This window comes from Melozone crissalis, unplaced genomic scaffold (genome assembly GCF_028551555.1).
Source record: "Melozone crissalis strain CALT ecotype California unplaced genomic scaffold, PUWL_Pcris_2 ptg000027l_1, whole genome shotgun sequence".
Lineage (NCBI taxonomy): Eukaryota > Metazoa > Chordata > Aves > Passeriformes > Passerellidae > Melozone > Melozone crissalis.
Window position 1 is genome coordinate 73,201,309 of NW_026535805.1, and position 16,456 is coordinate 73,217,764.

Here is a 16,456-nt window from a genome sequence, read left to right on the forward strand (position 1 = left end):
GGGTAGATATGGAGAGAAAGAGAAGACACAGGAGAACAGGTGCCATGGTCCTTTGAGGCTAAGCATTAAGGACTATTTTAGTCCCATGACAAGCTGATCTCTTGGCATTTTTGGTACTAGGTGGGTGGTAGACAGACACCAAAGGTTCCACTGCTGGAAATCTCTAAGTAATGACAGGTCATATTCCTAAAGCACTGTTTATAGAGAAAAAAATAAATAAATCAATCTGTCTGTCCAGATTTGAATTCCAGAGTAGTGAGGTTTTCTATTCCATAGTCCCTATCTGGCTGGCTCTTGTTTCACATACACAGAACATCAGTTTAGATTATCTTTTTTTCCAGGTAAGGAAAAATTAAACCAAAAAAGCAGAAGTCACATGCTGACTTCAGAAAAGTGGTTTCACACAACCTGGTGCAGAATGTTCTTCGCCACAACCTGGTGCAGAATGAAAACTCCTTATACCAGCACAAGGCAACAAAGGCATCATGCTAGAAATGTGCTCAAGGTGAGGGACCTGCACCTACCTGAAATGTCTCCAAGCAGAGCTGGGGATGTGCTACAGAGAAGGAGACCTCAGATTTCCCTGACTTCCTCCCCCCCCATTCTCTGTACCAACAGCATCTGCACAAACAGCATGGGACTGGGCCCTCTGTCTCCACGAGTGAGAAGATGATGAGTGGGACAGCTACATTAAGTAGACAAAACATGTAAACTTGCTTCTCACAGAGAACAGACTTGTAACAGTCACCCTGTCCTCCCCATCAATACTGGTTAACACATCCCAGGGTTTTTGTTATTACATGTGAACCTGGTTGTGAGGGGGTTATTCCTCCACTGGCCAAAGAAAAAAGGGGTATCCATGTCCACTTATCTATCTTTTTTCCGTTCATCATGGGAAAAAGTCTTCCTATACATTCACCTGGACAGTCCAGAGATCAGCTGGTGAAGCATAACTTGTATTGGCAACAATCCCTGGCAAGAATCTGATTTTTCCCCCTCAAGCTTTTAAAATCTGATGCTCAATTCCCTCTGCAGGAATATAAGACTGAACCTCACAGAGTGATAGCAAGGAAAATTAAAAACTGTGGAGCAGATTATTTTCTGATGAAATTACAATGAGAAGAAACTTGAGGAGAAAGGTAATAGGGATAAATTTCACACTCCAGCTCTCCTGCCCAAATGTACACTGTAACTACCTTTAGCCTGATGAAAAATACCACTTACAAGCCCCTTAGTTCAGCTGAGCCCCTGGAACAGTGCAAACTGGTGTTGGGTTAGCAGTGGTTATCACACCTGGATGCATATCCTGTTCCACACCACGGCTGTCCCATGGGAGGGAGACAGACCTGCAGTTACTGCAGGAATGCCACAGTTACACACAGGGAAAGAGCAGTTTGGAGGGACTTTTCTCATATGCCTCCAATATGAGGAACAAGCACAACATTCCTCAGCTGCAGGACTAGTTTGGGGCACACTTAGCAGTGGGCTTTAAACAGGTAACACTCCCAGCCTTTGACATAGACTGAGCTCAACACTGTGGATGCACAGCAACTTCACAAACATTTTGACTGATATTCCTGAGGAAGTGCACAAATCTCACTTTTGATCTCTTCCAACCCAAAATAAGCATCCTACACTGAATGAAGGGAAGCACAATCCTTGGCTGAGTGGGTGTTTCAAGTTTCCACCCCTCCAATAACAGATAATTTTTAAATCAAGCCCCACAAAAAACTGAACACCTCCCATTGGCACTAAACACAACAGTTTGATTCTTTTTCTGTACAATATGATCAAATGTGGTGTTATGACTAGCTGTATTTTAGTGGAAAAATCCCCTGTGTCCATCCCTAAGCTACCCAACTTTCTGAGGAGAACATTGAAAATTGCAAATCTATCCCTTAAAATCTTACACAGTTTCTGTACCAACAAATCTAATTGCACTTGCCACACTGTACTTCTTCAGATACTTATGTGAAGAGAAACGATGTTCCCCTAAATCAGCTTTTTAATATAAACACACACGCATGTGCTGTTTATTGTACTTTAAAAATACCAAAAAAAAAAAAAAAAAAAAAGTGGAGCGCAGCAAAAGTTCTTCAAACTGCATTTGTAGAGTGACCTAAGATGTGGGAAAGTTGTCTATTGCTTATGTTATTTTTTCACCCACTTTTGAGTGCTTTGAGGCTACATTTCCCCTGAGTTATGACAGATATTGCCACCCACCTTAGTTCTTCCTGCCTCTGCCCTAACAGAACCTCTTTGTTGTTTTATCTAATCAGATTCAGAGGCCCTGCTAGAGTTGGCTCTTTCAGACTGTTCAAAGCGGTTATATTTCTTATTTCCCAGGCTTCAGAAGAACTAAAAATAACCAAGTGAAAATCTGAAATGCAAAGCTAACATTCCCGCCAGTGCTAAGCAGATATGTTGTCAGGATCAACGAAGGATGTTACAGATCTGAAAAATTTTAATAAATCAGAATACTTAGTTTTTCTCTGCAGAATTTTCTGGGTTTGATCTTTCCTAAGCCACCAAGAAATTTTTATAAAAATATTTACCTTGACATTTTCTGAACAGAACACATGCAGTGTGTTTTCACACAAAGAGAAAAACTTACTACAAAACTTTCTATATGCAAAGGAGAATATTCAAGGCAGATGAGGGTTTACACTTCAAATGATCTCAGGTGGAAGCGACCCAAGTTATTTCTCCAGTCCCACAGAGTAGGAATTGTAAACATGTTGCCTGATGCCAAGAACTGAGAATTTTCACTGGCAAAGAGGGACCTACGGTAGGCACAGGGCAGCATCATTAGAGTAAATTAAAAGTGTGACAGTCTTTGCACAATAATTTTCCCAGGACTTCACAAAAGCAACAGAAGGGATCTTGCTCCACTAGCTGGATTACAAAGGGGAGCAATGTTTTCCAACAAGTTTATAGAGAATCAGGAGAAGAAAGAAAAGGCAGTGTTAAACATTGGAAAATGCACTTTAATCTGAGAGAGTGATAAGCACCTTTAATTACTGACTGCAAACAATCACCCTCTTGAAAGAATTTTTAATTGCTTACAGTTGCTGGCAGTAGGAGAGTTTCCTCTATGATGGTGAAGGATTTATTCCTGCAGCCAGTAATTACAGCAACTTTGCACTCTTCCACAGAAACTGAAAACTTGGCAGTGCAGGGCACAACATTAAGGCAATTAAACATTTACACAAATAAGCCAGAGGGAGGATCCATTTTCAAAAACCATGAGAAACAGTGCATGTCTGCTAACTTCCAGAAAACGGGAAATGGCCAGCAACAGCCCAGCTTCCAAACTCTCAACTTTGCGGCTCCCTTCAAAGGATGCAAGAAGAAACAAGATTTGTGACCAGTCTGAGTCTCTGGAATAATCTGAAACATGACACAGAATTTAGTTCTCAGCCCGTGGAGAAAATTCATGATGGAAAAAACCCTACAGTGAGACACTGAGTTCAGGCTACTGTAACTGAATCAACCAAAAATTCAACCCTTGGGATCTGAGGACTTGCTATCAGTGACGGAACAAAATGAGACCTGCAGCGAGCCAAAAGTGAAAGTATTAAAAATGCTCTTTTAAACTACAATTCTAGCTATGTGAACTATTTTATAAATAATCCTAATTTGACTACCATTTTCTCTCACATGGAATATGGTTCCACATGATTCTTTATGTTCTCTGTACAATTTCTAGTTATGGAAGGCTTTTCTTTTTTCGGATGTGCATACTGGAAAGGGCTTTTATTGTATCGTCACTTAAGGAAGTCTCATCCCGGTGAGCACACACAGAGAATGCAATTTTAACTTCTTAGTCCACCACTGTTTGCTTTCTTTTGATTCAGTAGGAAACTGTTAACCCTTAAAAAAACATAACCAAGAATATGGTGAAATATTTATTATCATAATCTCGTATTTCACATATTTGCAGGCTCAGAACTGAAATACTATCTGATGCAATGCTTCAGCCAAAGTGAATGTGGGAGAGGTTTTCCGTTTTTATTTGGTATCTTTTCCCCTATTGGCTTTTATGGATGATACAAAATTGAAATTAGACAACAGAATAAAAGTGTGGATATTTTATTCCTTTTAATTTTGCCATTAATCTTTGGAAATTACTATAATAAACCATGAAGCCTCATATTTTTGCTGTTTAGCAAAAAAAAACATATGTACTATGTTTGCATATGCCACATATTTAAATGAAAAGCCAATGACTACAGCAGGAAAATCTGGTTTCATAGAAGCCAACAAAGGCTTCCCACCCATGTCAGCAGAGCCTGAAATTTACCTTATAATTTGGGGCTCTGTCCAGCAGGATCTATTCTAGCATTTGCACCCATCCTTCTGCCTTATTAGCACTGTTTCCCAAATTGCCATGCTCCTGGCTGAAATTCATGGCTAGCCCCACTCTCCCACTTTTTAAGTTCTGCTGTTAAGAGCTCTTGAGAAAATTGCTCCAACTGGATGGCATTAGAAGGAAATGAAAATCTTTTAAGTGGCTATTGTGCATGTTATTTGAATGCACTGGATGACATTTCAACACCAGGCAATGCCTCCTCTCCACCACAGTCATCAAGAGTGGTTTAGGTTTTTTTTCTTTCCCATATGGGCACTGAGGTTTCCAACAGCATTGATCCCTCTGCACATTTTTCTATACTTTGTACAAGGCTCTTTGAACATATTTCAGCAAACAGAAAAGCTTCAATGTGCAACAGTTTTTAGCAGCTTGAAGGACTGAGCCCTTGATGTGATTATTTGATCATATATGAAGTAACTCTCATGATCAATGAATGATGTCACAGCTATCACTTTGAAGTTAATAGTAAAATTTGCATTGGCTTAAATCTGAGCAGGATCAAGGCATGAAGCATGACTGACATTCTTTTAATTAATTTCCATATTTCTTTTTTAATTCTCGTGCCTCACTCCATGCTTTTTCACGCAACAAGAGAAAAGAGTAAATGTTGGAAATTGATGTTTTCACCATCAATGGGCTGTCGTGTGTAACAAATTGTTCTAGTATATTAGTTTATGTGGGCATTCTGTCCTTGATCAGCTCCCACATTTCCCACAGCCAGCAGCAGAAGTTGCACATAAAGATGAAAAAAATACTTTGCAAATGGAAACATAATACTCCATCTGCAGACAATAGGCCTGATTGAAAGAAGTGCTGCAGCACCTTTAGCAAAGTAATTCCTATAGACTTGTGTGAAAAATACTGAGCCCATATTTCTTTGCTTCTTTGAATTTAAACTATAATTTATGCTAGCATTAAAAAATCTGGGATACATAAAGGCCACATTGGAAGCGCTGTCTTTATCTCTCAAGCTAACAGGAAATGAGAGGCAATAATAGGACTTTAACTGGTTTCTCACTTGCAATGAGGATCCAACACTTGTTGAAGAAAACTTCCTTTCAAAATCTTTTCGTTCCAAGTGTGCTGAATAGAGAATCAAAACGTGTGTGTGTGTGTGTGCATGTGTGAACAATGTCCATTTGTATTCTTAAGTGAACTTGTTTTATTTTGCCATTTACTAAATGCTGGCATAAAAATTCCTGAAGCAACGTGACTCTCACAACAAACACAACTGACAGACCTCGCTGGAGAGCACATGCAAGCACAGACTGCAATTGTTCTGTGGTTATTTGAGAGGCAGTGGTCAGGGAAACAGGGGTCATTAATTTCCCTGCGTGTTTTAAACATTTCCAGAGATGTGCTAAAATGCATTAAAAGCACAACGGCCGACATCTAAGGCTGAAATCCCTTTAGAAAGGGATTTGTGTGAAAAAGGGAGAAGGGATGCTTTGAGTTTGACCCTTGCATTAGGGAATTAAACACACTTTTAACCCTTTTCTTGTTGCTTTTCCTGAAGATCAGTTGCCCGACTTCTGGAGAAGCGCTTGGGGCGGAGGCGGAAGGAAACCTGCTCCGACCGTGTGGCTGCGGGGTCTTGGAGCAGGTAAGAGCCTCCGGTGCCCGCTGAGGTGGTGAGATGTGAGGCCAGGCTGGTTCCTGAACCCGGACATGGAAACCTCCCGATCCCAGGCTGGTTCCTGAGCGCTCGGACATGGAAACCGCTCAGACCCAGGCTGGTTCCTGAACGCTCGGACACAGAAATCCTCCAAACCCCAGGCTGGTTCCTGAACGCTCGGACATTGAAATGCCCCCAGGCCCAGGCTGGTTCCCGAACGCTCGGACCCAACCCCGTCCGCCCTGACCGCTTGGGGACCACCCCCACCCGCCAGGGGGCGCCGCTCCGCACGCCGGCTCCTTCCGCCAGTGCCCCCCGTCAATGGCGCCCGGGCTCGTCCCCGTCCCTGTCCCTGTCCCCGTCCCCTCGCGTGTCCCGCGGCGGACATGGCACCCCGGCCCGTCCCCTCCCGTCCCGCACGGCCGCCCCGGTGCCGTGTGTCCCGCGGCGGAGCGGGCGGAGCCGAGGGAAGCGGGTGGATTTGGCGGAATCACGTGGCGCGGTCCCTGCTGGCGGGCGGGACGGTGGCCGGGAGGGTTTCCCGGGTAACGGCGCCGCCGGCGAGCGGGGCGGCCGTGGCTGAGCGGGGCCCGGCGCGGTGCAGGTACGGGCCCGGAGCCCGGGCAGCGCTCGGCTCCGAGCCGCGGCCAGTTCCCTCTCCCGCTGCTCCCCGGGGCGCCCGTCGGGCCTTGGAGCCGAGCCCTGCCCTGCGCCCCCGCGCTGCCCTGCGTCCGCCGCGCGTGTGCTCCAGAAAAAGCCGGAGGAGGAGGAGGAGGAAGAGGATCAGGTCACGGCTGGGATGATTAAAAGGTTACGTGAAATGTGTTAGGCTGTTTAAGTTTCCCTCCATCCCCGTGGTTTAGCCATACCTCCTCAACACTTCCGCCTTTTGCGCTGTGTTGTAGCATATATCCCAGCAAGTGCCGCCTTTGTTTTGTGCACGAAGTCATTTGTGAGCCGCCAGGTCTGAAGATATGGCTGAAAAGTATATTTGCTAAGGTTAATGTTTGCCTGTGATCTTCTGTTACCGAAATTGTAAACATGTTTGTGGCCCTTTAAGTGACATATTGTTAGTTTTTATAAAAAATGTAATTAGGGGGTAGGCAGAAGAAACCTGTCATTCTAATGTAGGAAAAAGTAAAGATAATGTCAGGAGAATCACTTGGTTTTTCTGGCAAGGCTAGAATGAAATATTCCCCACTTGGTAAGGTAGCTGGCACAGTTAGTAAATTGCTGAAGCATCCTGCGTTTAACATCGAGTGTGCTTTGATGTGCAAGTATAAAAGGATGCTGGATTATGTGTGCCCTGAGAGGTAACGTTCCTAATCTCCTTACCATGTTTTCAGAGATATTGTCCAAATGCTTACATAAGGATATCGTGCTGAATTCAACGCCTTGCCAGCCTGCTATAAAACTTCTTTTTTTTAACTGCCAAAGCCGAAGTGTCGGGTGGTCTATGGATGGATAAGGAGTGAAAGCAGGAAACAGTTGTCACAACTCGCCTGTCAGAATCAATTTACTAGGTAGGTAACAGTCCTGTGTACTGAGTGGGCTCCATACTGGGAGAAGTTTTATTTAATGGTAAAAGCACTTTTGCAAATGTTTAGCCCTTTTATGTTTACATCACACTTCTCGGGCTGGAAGATGCTAGTGCAGTTTAATGCTGCCATACATCTGCAGTTTTGAAGGCAGCCATATGTGTTGAGCAGTGTGATACACAAAAGCTTTGCAGCCTCTTGGTTGTTGGGCATATTTTGTACCTGAGAAGTTTATGCAGACTTAGGGGAAGGAGAGGGGTGCAAATGTCATTGGCTTTCTCCATCAGGGCAGATCAAACCAAATGCCATTCCCTAACCTTAAAAAGATTTACATGTATTTATTGTTTACTAAATCCAAAGCACAGCAGAGATGATGAAACAAAACTAAGAGTGCCAGATGTTCCCAGTGTTGGAAAAGAAGCATAGAAAGGAATTAAAAACCCTTAAAAGGAAAATATTACTGCATTAGATTCTCTTTTGATTATTAATAAAATGCTTGGGTTGCTAAGAGAGCTGGGTTTTGAAGAAAAACATAAAGATGATGAAGTGAATCATATTTTATTTACCCCTCAAAGTTTAAATGCTGAAGTTGGTGTTTTGGAAATGAGTATTCTGCTTGTAAGGAATTTGGGTGATCTAGGTACATTTGTGCTGATTGTCTCCTTCAGTAAATAGTTTTATAAGCGATGGGAGAATGGTGTTTGTCATCTCTCAAGTTCTGGATTGGGGTTTTTTTGTTTATAGCTCTATTCAAGCAAATCATTAGGTTTCATCAATTTCAGAATGCATTTAATTAACTTCAATTTAAATTTTAGTTTTTAGACTCAGTTGTTTGGAAGGTAAAATCCAGCTGCAAATTATGGCTCATCGATTTTCAAAGGAAGAATTAGATGAGCAGTTTGAAGAGTTTCTGAAAGAGGTATGTTTGAGAGCAAGGTCACATGCCTATTCTCTGTTAAAAATGGGGAAAATTGAGTATGGAAGAATATGAAATGTAAGATTCAGCTCTCCTTTTATCACATAATTAACACAGCTGTCTTATCTATGGGTCTTAATTGCTAAGCTAAATTCATATTATTTTGCTGTATAGAAATCAAGAGAAGAGTTTTGTAATTAAATAAATATTTTTGTCGTTGCCTGGTTGTATCTTCAGAAAGAGCCCTTGGTTCTTGATTTTTGTTTCAGTTTTATTGTTGGTGCTACTTAGTACCAGAAGCTTCAAATTGATGTATAATTGGAAATGAGGTAAAAAAAATCTGCCTGTATACAAACACAAGCCACATTTTTAAAATTTCTGTATTTTTCTGTGCAGTGCTTACTCTCACTGAATTATATTCAAAAATTCTTGTATGAAATGAAGCATGTTGTAGTGATTAGAAAATTTGAATTAGATTCCTTTAATTCCTCATGGTGCTTCATGGTTTTGAATACTGGCAAAATCATGCAAGTCTGTGGGTTGTGGCTTAATCTAAGAATAATCAGACATGATCTAAATGCCCTGACTAGGTATGTTTTTTTCAATGCAAATAGACCTTTCATTTCAGAACTTGCCCTCTGGTCTGTCAGAACACGGTGTGGTAACCCTAAAGCATAAATACTGCTACGTAAGGCCTTCACTAGATTTTAATTCTGTATATAAGCAGAACTAGTGACGGCAGAGAATATTTGTGGAGTCTCTGTTATATGTAATGTATGCATGAATTTTTATTTTTTTTTTAAGTAGAGGCTGTGTTACAATTTAATGACTTGTGAAAAGTAATTTAATTTAATGATGTAACTAAGTTAGCACTCTTGAACTCACTGAAATTATTAATGTTAGTAAAATTAGAAAACTAGTCTTTGCATTTCCTTCAAAATTTTTTACTTACAGTTGTTACAGAGGGAGCTGCTCTGGGGAAGAGAAAAGAGTTTTATTCTTTTATTTGTTATGTACATCTGTCAAAACTCTGCATGTGATTGCTTCTGGTATTCCATTCCTCATTTGACACTCTTCTTCCCCCTCAGCTATTGCCCACATTGAGGATGCTCATAAAAAAAATTCATATAACTATTGAATTATTCTAAGTGGCATTTGGAATGTCCCAGAGAATGTAACTTTAACAATTCATGTCTTAATTTTTTTTATAATTTCAATCCAAAATTGTTTTCAAACTGCTAATCCAGTTATTAAAAATATGCACTGTGATTTTTGCTAGCTAGATAGAGACCCAGATAACAATTATGTTCTCTACTCTCTGTTATTTTTACACAGGCATCTTCTGCAATGTCCTTCTCCTTGCTTTTGTTTTTTATAAAAAGTGTTTGGCCTTTTAATACTAGAAAGATGAGAAACTGATGTGGTCCATTTCTTGAAATCTGTCTGTAGGTGATGTTTGTGTTGAGAGTGTCGCAGCAGGTGGGGAATAGTAAAATCTGTTTCTCAGTAGTTTGGGGCAGACTTAATATTGTTGAAACAAATCTTTCAAAAAGGAAATGGAGCAGGATTTTTCCCTTTTAAATAACTCTTAATGAGTCTGTGTTTGGGGTGAGGCTGTGTATGTATGTTTGTGATTAAAACATATGAAGTTAAAAGAAAGGCTGTATATACAGCTGGATGATGCAGGTCTAATAGGAGGATTAAACTAAGTCTTTTGGCATATACACTGAACTTTAAAAGCTATCAGTGGATTTTCTAGACTATTACTATGCAGAAGGAAACACAAATGTGTAATAACAATGACTGCATGTAGGATAAATCCTTTAATTATTCCCTCTGCCTGGTCATGCTTATTCCCAGCCCCTTGCCAAGACACCCTGTTGTCATCCATAATTCTTCCCATAATCCTTCCTCCTCCACTGTCTGTGTTCCTGTCCATCCACTCCTCACCATCAGTATCTTGTGTTGGTGTGCTTCCTCCTATTGTCAACTGGATTTCCCTTGAGCATCAGCTGTCATACTGGTTTAGCTCCAGGTTTTCAGTGTTTGCTGTGACATTCTCTTGGGATATGCTATGTGAGGAAGTCTTTCTAATACACAGTGCTTCAATTAATTGAATTAATTGCCCTTTTTTGATGACTCAATGCAATGTTGTGAAAAAGTTGTTGTCTGCTTCTAGTATTTTCAGTTGACCTTTGTTCTACTTGATATTCATGGATACTTGAGAAGGAAGACTCAAAAGGAAAGACTATACCATCCTTATTAGAATATCTGTAGAATTGTATCTGGAAGAGAAAGACTGCACATTAAGCCATGTTAGAGAAACATTTTAAATTTTTTTTAAAAGATCAAATAGATTAATATATTGTATAATAAAAGCATATTTTGGAGTAAACTTATTTAATTGAAAAATACTGGTTTCATGGATTAATTAGGACAACTGGTCATGAAAGTCCGAGTGGTTTAGAACAAATTCTGTATTACCAATCTTTTTTAAGTTCTTTCACATGCAGAGGAGGTGGTAAGCTGATGATGTGCCTTGTAGTTGTTCTGATTCTTAAAACTGCCTCTTTAGGCTTTTATCAATGTTGAGATTAAACAACTAACACTTTTTGTGTGTCTGTGTTCCTGAAAGGCTGAGAGGCCATCTTATGGAGGAGGGGAAAGTACAAATTGATGCCACTTACTGGTGCAGAGAAGTCATTACAAGTCCAAAAAGTTGATTGATGATTGATTGATTTACCTTTTTTTCAAAGGAAGGAAAAAAAATCTGGAAGTTTTGCTGTTGAGACAACTGATATGTTGGGGAAAATACACCAGTATTTTTGTGTCAGCATTTCTCTCCCAGCTGCTGCACCTTTACTGTCTGCAGTTGACAAGATGGCTGGATATGGAAAGTTTCCAGAATTTGAGCACAGCCTGTGGGAGTTGCAGGTTCTTTAGTTACAATCCACTAAGGAGAGTGAGCATTCACTGAAGTTCTGCTTGCAGAGCAGAGGATCCTGTTAGTTGTAAAAGAAACAGCAAGTGATAACAGAGCTTGCTTGCATCAAGCACCTGTCAGTGCTTCCAGCTAGCAGGAGGTAGTCTGACCTTTGGGGACAATGGCACCAGTAGTTGTGTTGTGACTAGTGTCAGGAAATTGTTATTAATGGGATATTTATTAGAAATCTAATGCTGTTTTGTTCAATGTCACAGAGCCAACTTAGAGAAATTACAATACATCCTGTTGTCTAGCAGTTTCATAATTTATTAAAATTGTGGGTTTTTTAAAGTGCAAGGCTCAGAGCACTTCTTTCTTTCTAAGATGTATGACAGACATTTAGTTTTCTTTAGTGAAACTGAAAGCTCTAAAGATGTTCTTCATCAGAGATACTAAAAAGAATATTTTATTACAATTATTTTTCCTTAAATTATAGTTTTATATAATTGGCATTTGATTTTTGAATGAAGAAGTTGAAATTTTAGTCATATAGTAAAAGTAGGCTTTTATGGCAGTGTTTTTAATGTAATAGGAGGCAGTAGATTGCAGAGGCTTGTTTTAATAAAACATACCCTTGTGTTTTCTATGTTAAGTATCCACAATCCTGTTGCCTCTAATACTGGGTTTATACTATCATATTTTCTTATTTGTGACTATTACAAAAGCGAAGCTTTTGAAATTTTCCCATGTGATGCATTTCATATGCGAATTCTTTGTTTCTTACCGTTTATGGCTTTTACTAACTCTGTGCACCATGTTCTCTAAGACACTTTAGGACAATTGGTTTTAACAGTTGTGGCTAAAAATTTAGATTTAAAGTATGCCATTCCCCTTAACCCCAGTTTGCTGCACAAAGAATATGTAGAACATAAGGATGCAGTGCAGTAGATTAATGAGTATTTCCTTGTTCCATGTGTGGATAGCTAATTGTGACTCTGAGCCTGCTGTAGGCCATAAAGAGCTTTATTAAAAGAAAGGAGCAGAGGTTAGTTGTCTTTTCCTTCCTGTTACTTATCAGTAACTTAAATTCATATGGTGTCCATACTCAGATTTTTTTTCCATTGATTCAAGCCATCAGTCAAAATCAGCATGGATGACTAACACATATGAAAGTTTAATACACAATTGGGTAGGAATGGCTCTGGCATTTCTATTATATTACGTGAATACAAAGTATAAAATTAATTTCTGAAGTCTGATTTGCTGGCAGCCAGAATGTTGCTAGTGCACATTTATTTTTAGAATATTAATAATAATGTTCACATACAAAGCAAGGATAAGGTAAAATTGTTTCTGCTCCACTTCATTATCTTCAGGGATATAGTCAGAGTTTTGGTTCTTATATGTCTTAACTAATTGAAAAAGAGCTGATTTTGCTTTTCATTTGAACTTAGTTTCTCTGAAGCAATCCACTTTTAATATATCCAAATTCTGGCAGTGGGATTATTAAAATATACAGTATTATTCCATATGAATATAGTTATTGTTCCTTAATCAGTTTTGTCATGCATATACAAGAACGGCAAACAGTGGGGAGTAATGAGAGGCATCTGGACTCAGAAGTCCAGAACTGAGTGGCTGAAACAATGTAAATATGTAGAAGATCTCTTTAATCTTGTATGCAATTTATTCAGTCTCTTTCAGATGATTCACTTGGAAATTCAAAGAAGAAGTCCAGCATTCTTGAGAAATTGGGACAGCCCAGGAAAAAAGAAAAGAAGAAAAAGGATTCAGTGCCCTGGTGGTTATCTGAGGAAGACTCGGATGATGGTGGTAAATTTAAAGTTTTGCAATGTTTTGTCCACAGGGGGTCAGGCTAGTCCTTTCTCATACTGCATGTTAGGCCTGGTGTGAGATTAAACTGGTGCCACTCGTGTTTGAGAATGTTACAGTGCAAGTTTGTAAAGCATAAAAGTCAAATAGAATTGTATTTTTAATGGTTTATATTCAAATTGTATGCAAGCTGTTTGATGGAGTTTTTTCTGTAGCTTTTGAATTAATCAAACTTGTAAAAAATAAGCACATTATAAATAGTAAAATAGTTAGAAAATATAACTTACAAACTCACAGAAATATTGGTATATGTGTTTTGTAGCCAACCTGTTCTTTATACTGACTTTTTGTAACTTTCTGTTTTCAAAACTGTAGTGGAAAAGACCATTTTGTATAAACATGCTAACTGCAATATTTGTAGTAGGTTGGAAAAGCACAAAGAAAGAAAAACTTTTCAACACCAGCTGAATCCAAGATGTATGTCTTCAGTATTCCCAGCATTTCCCTTGCCAAGAACGGTGGCTCAAGGCGAAATGGGCTATGATGACATGATTGCTGGCTCAGTATTGACACGGCCACATAGTTCTGGAAGAAAATACATAATTGTTTGCAAGCATTCCACCTCTATTTTTTTTTTAAATTTCTACATTGTCTTCTTGTTTGATAGTAAAACCTATAGTAGTGAGTTTCCACAGGATGTTTGCCCTCTTCTTCGTGTAGTAATTGGTGGCTTCTTAATTTCCATGATTTGTATTAATTGCAAGTGCACCCTAACAGAAAGTTACAAAAATAATTTTTTTCATCTGACAGAGTTAAAATACTGCTGGTAGTCTCAGACTTTAAGACTATCTGTCAGTGTCATCTTAGTGAGGAGTCAAATCCTAGTTAGCAGTTGCGCCATTTAGGTTTAATCCTGATAGGTGGTACCCGGACTTCCTGTCTGTCTTGGCCTTTTAAGATGTTGATGTAAAACTCACATGGATATGAGAAAATTCTTATCAGGTGGTTATGATATATGATGATTTACTTTCAGCTTTTCAAATAATGTAAGGATGGAGTGTTCTTGCTGGGCAGTGTGAGAATTAAGAGGTTACCATGACCTCATTTTTCTACATACTCAAAGAAAATTCTGATTACTTTAGAAGCTCAGCATGTTTCCATGGTTTTTCTGAGATGCTTGAGGCAACCCAACTTTGATACTTATGGTAGAAAACACACTGAAATAGGTTCCTAAAGGGCAGGGTGATTACAGGTTTTAGAGAACAGTGCCTCTGTGGATTAAGTAAAATTAAAAACGGAGTCACAAGAAACAATGTGATTATATTGAGATGTTCTATCCAAACAATTTCTACCACTGTTGTTTTTAAAATTAAGAATATCTTATCAGTTGTGCAGGTTAACTAGAGGTAAAGCTATTAGAACTGGAACAAATTTTATCTACAATTTACTGATGTGTGAAATACCTGGTAAACTTTTCAAGGTCTCTCTTAAGAAAAGCTTCTCATTTAATGGAAAAACATTCAGAAGCTGAGCCTACCCAGTTTTGCTAGTATGGAATCAATTTACATGCAAAAGAAGCTAGCCTTTTCATATTCATACTGTTGATGAGGGACTGCTTTTTGGGGTTTTTTTTGGAGGGAGTTGAAAGTAATGTGTGTGTAATGCATTTTGACTCCCAAGATCCAACATCTTGTTGGACATAACAAAGCTGAGAATATAGGAGTGAACACCAAGTGTGCCAGATCCGTGCACAGAATTCTTCCCTGAGCAGTGTTTTTGCCTGGCAGATTATTCATTTTATTTCATTTACTGCTCTGTCACCACTCTGCATAGAATACCACACTCATGGAGCATATGCAATAAGCTATATCCCACCTACTACTTTAGTACTGCCAAGCAGAGGGGCCTTTAATTCCTGCTAGAGGGCCTTCCTCTTTCTGTCTTAGCAAGAGGGTGGTAACTCCATGGCGTGAAGTGGATCTCCTAGTTGTGGCATCCCATGAGGAAAGGGATGTATTTGTCACACTGGACATTTGTAAATGGTATCAGTTGCAAAATATGTGCTATGATGAATCCCCTTCTGCAAGGTAGGGTCTAGTTGTAGGGCAATTAACCTATTTGCCATTTGCAGAGACCACCTCTTGACCACCTTTGGGATAAATTGAGTTTTCCTCTGCAGTTTTATGTGGCTATGATTTTATTTCATGTAGACATATTTGTGGTGTTTTAAAATGACAGGTTGGGTGACTGTAAGGAGTTCAGTGTGGATAGGCCTCCAGACCTGCTCATGTTTTCCTCTCTGTATCTCTCTGTTTTTCTTGTGTGCTTCCAAGTACTTTGTCACATACCATTTTGCCATGTCTAATATTCTCAGCATGTGTATGTTGTGTGGTGTGTTGCTCAGACCTATTAAAAGTGGATGATGGCACAGCAACATTGCAATATAAGTTACTGCACTGGATGACTGAGAAGATGATGATTTAGACTTGTAGTTCTTTGTAAGGTTATATGTAAACATCTCCTAAACAACAAAACAATTTCTTATGGGAGAAAATAATAACACTGCTGTGATGCTAACAAACATGAAAATAAACTAAATTTAATTTCAGGAAAGTGTAATGTCAGCATGCTTCAAAAATTTTCGGAGACCCTTCTGTGTCCTTCTAGGTTGGACCCTTTGTGTTGGTTTCAGATAGGACATAGTCAATAGACTATCAGCAAATAGAATTAATGTTTTTAAAGTTGTTTTATCATCATGAATCAAACTTATATAAATGTTTGAATTTTACCTTCACCCACAGTGTGGCAGTGCATTTATTACAAATGCATGCTCCACATGTAGAAGTTGATGTCTTTGGGTGTGACTGTTTAGAGATAATGTTATCTGAAGAAAGCCTGGATCATTAGCTTGTGTAATACACCAAGCTGATAAGTTGCTTGCGGTTTGAGTTTTGATTTTGTGTTACTTCATTATCTATATCACACTTTCTTGAAAGACAAAGAGAAGAAGATTAAATATGTGCTCTACACTTACTTGTTGTCTGTTCTTTTTGTTTCCCAAGGCATCTTGTTGCAGAAGTGCCAGGAAATAGGTGGAGAGTTAAACTAATAGCCTGCTTCACTGACAAGTATAAAGTACATTTTAAAATAACTACATGAGTTATTCTAGGCACGTTTAAACTGTTTGCTCTTCAGCTTTAAACTGAAATGTGCAAATTATGATTCAAGACACTGTCTTCCATATTGGACAGGTTGCAGA

General features: G+C 39.3%; 1 protein-coding gene across 4 annotated transcripts in view; it reads left to right on the forward strand.

The window, feature by feature from the left end:
• Positions 1-16,456, forward strand: part of CEP162 (centrosomal protein 162) — a 265,275-nt gene that overhangs the window by 216,721 nt on the left and 32,098 nt on the right. For 2 of the 4 annotated variants that reach the window (XM_054279193.1, XM_054279196.1), the window contains exons 1-4: positions 6,722-6,797; positions 7,334-7,510; positions 8,341-8,444; positions 13,059-13,197. In XM_054279193.1, the coding sequence (XP_054135168.1) occupies positions 8,385-8,444; positions 13,059-13,197 (199 nt within the window). In that variant the 5' untranslated portion in view covers positions 6,722-6,797; positions 7,334-7,510; positions 8,341-8,384. Of the gene's footprint in view, positions 1-6,542; positions 6,592-6,721; positions 6,798-7,333; positions 7,511-8,340; positions 8,445-13,058; positions 13,198-16,456 lie in introns of those variants that run through there. The other 2 variants (XM_054279195.1, XM_054279194.1) reach the window with 2 other exon arrangements.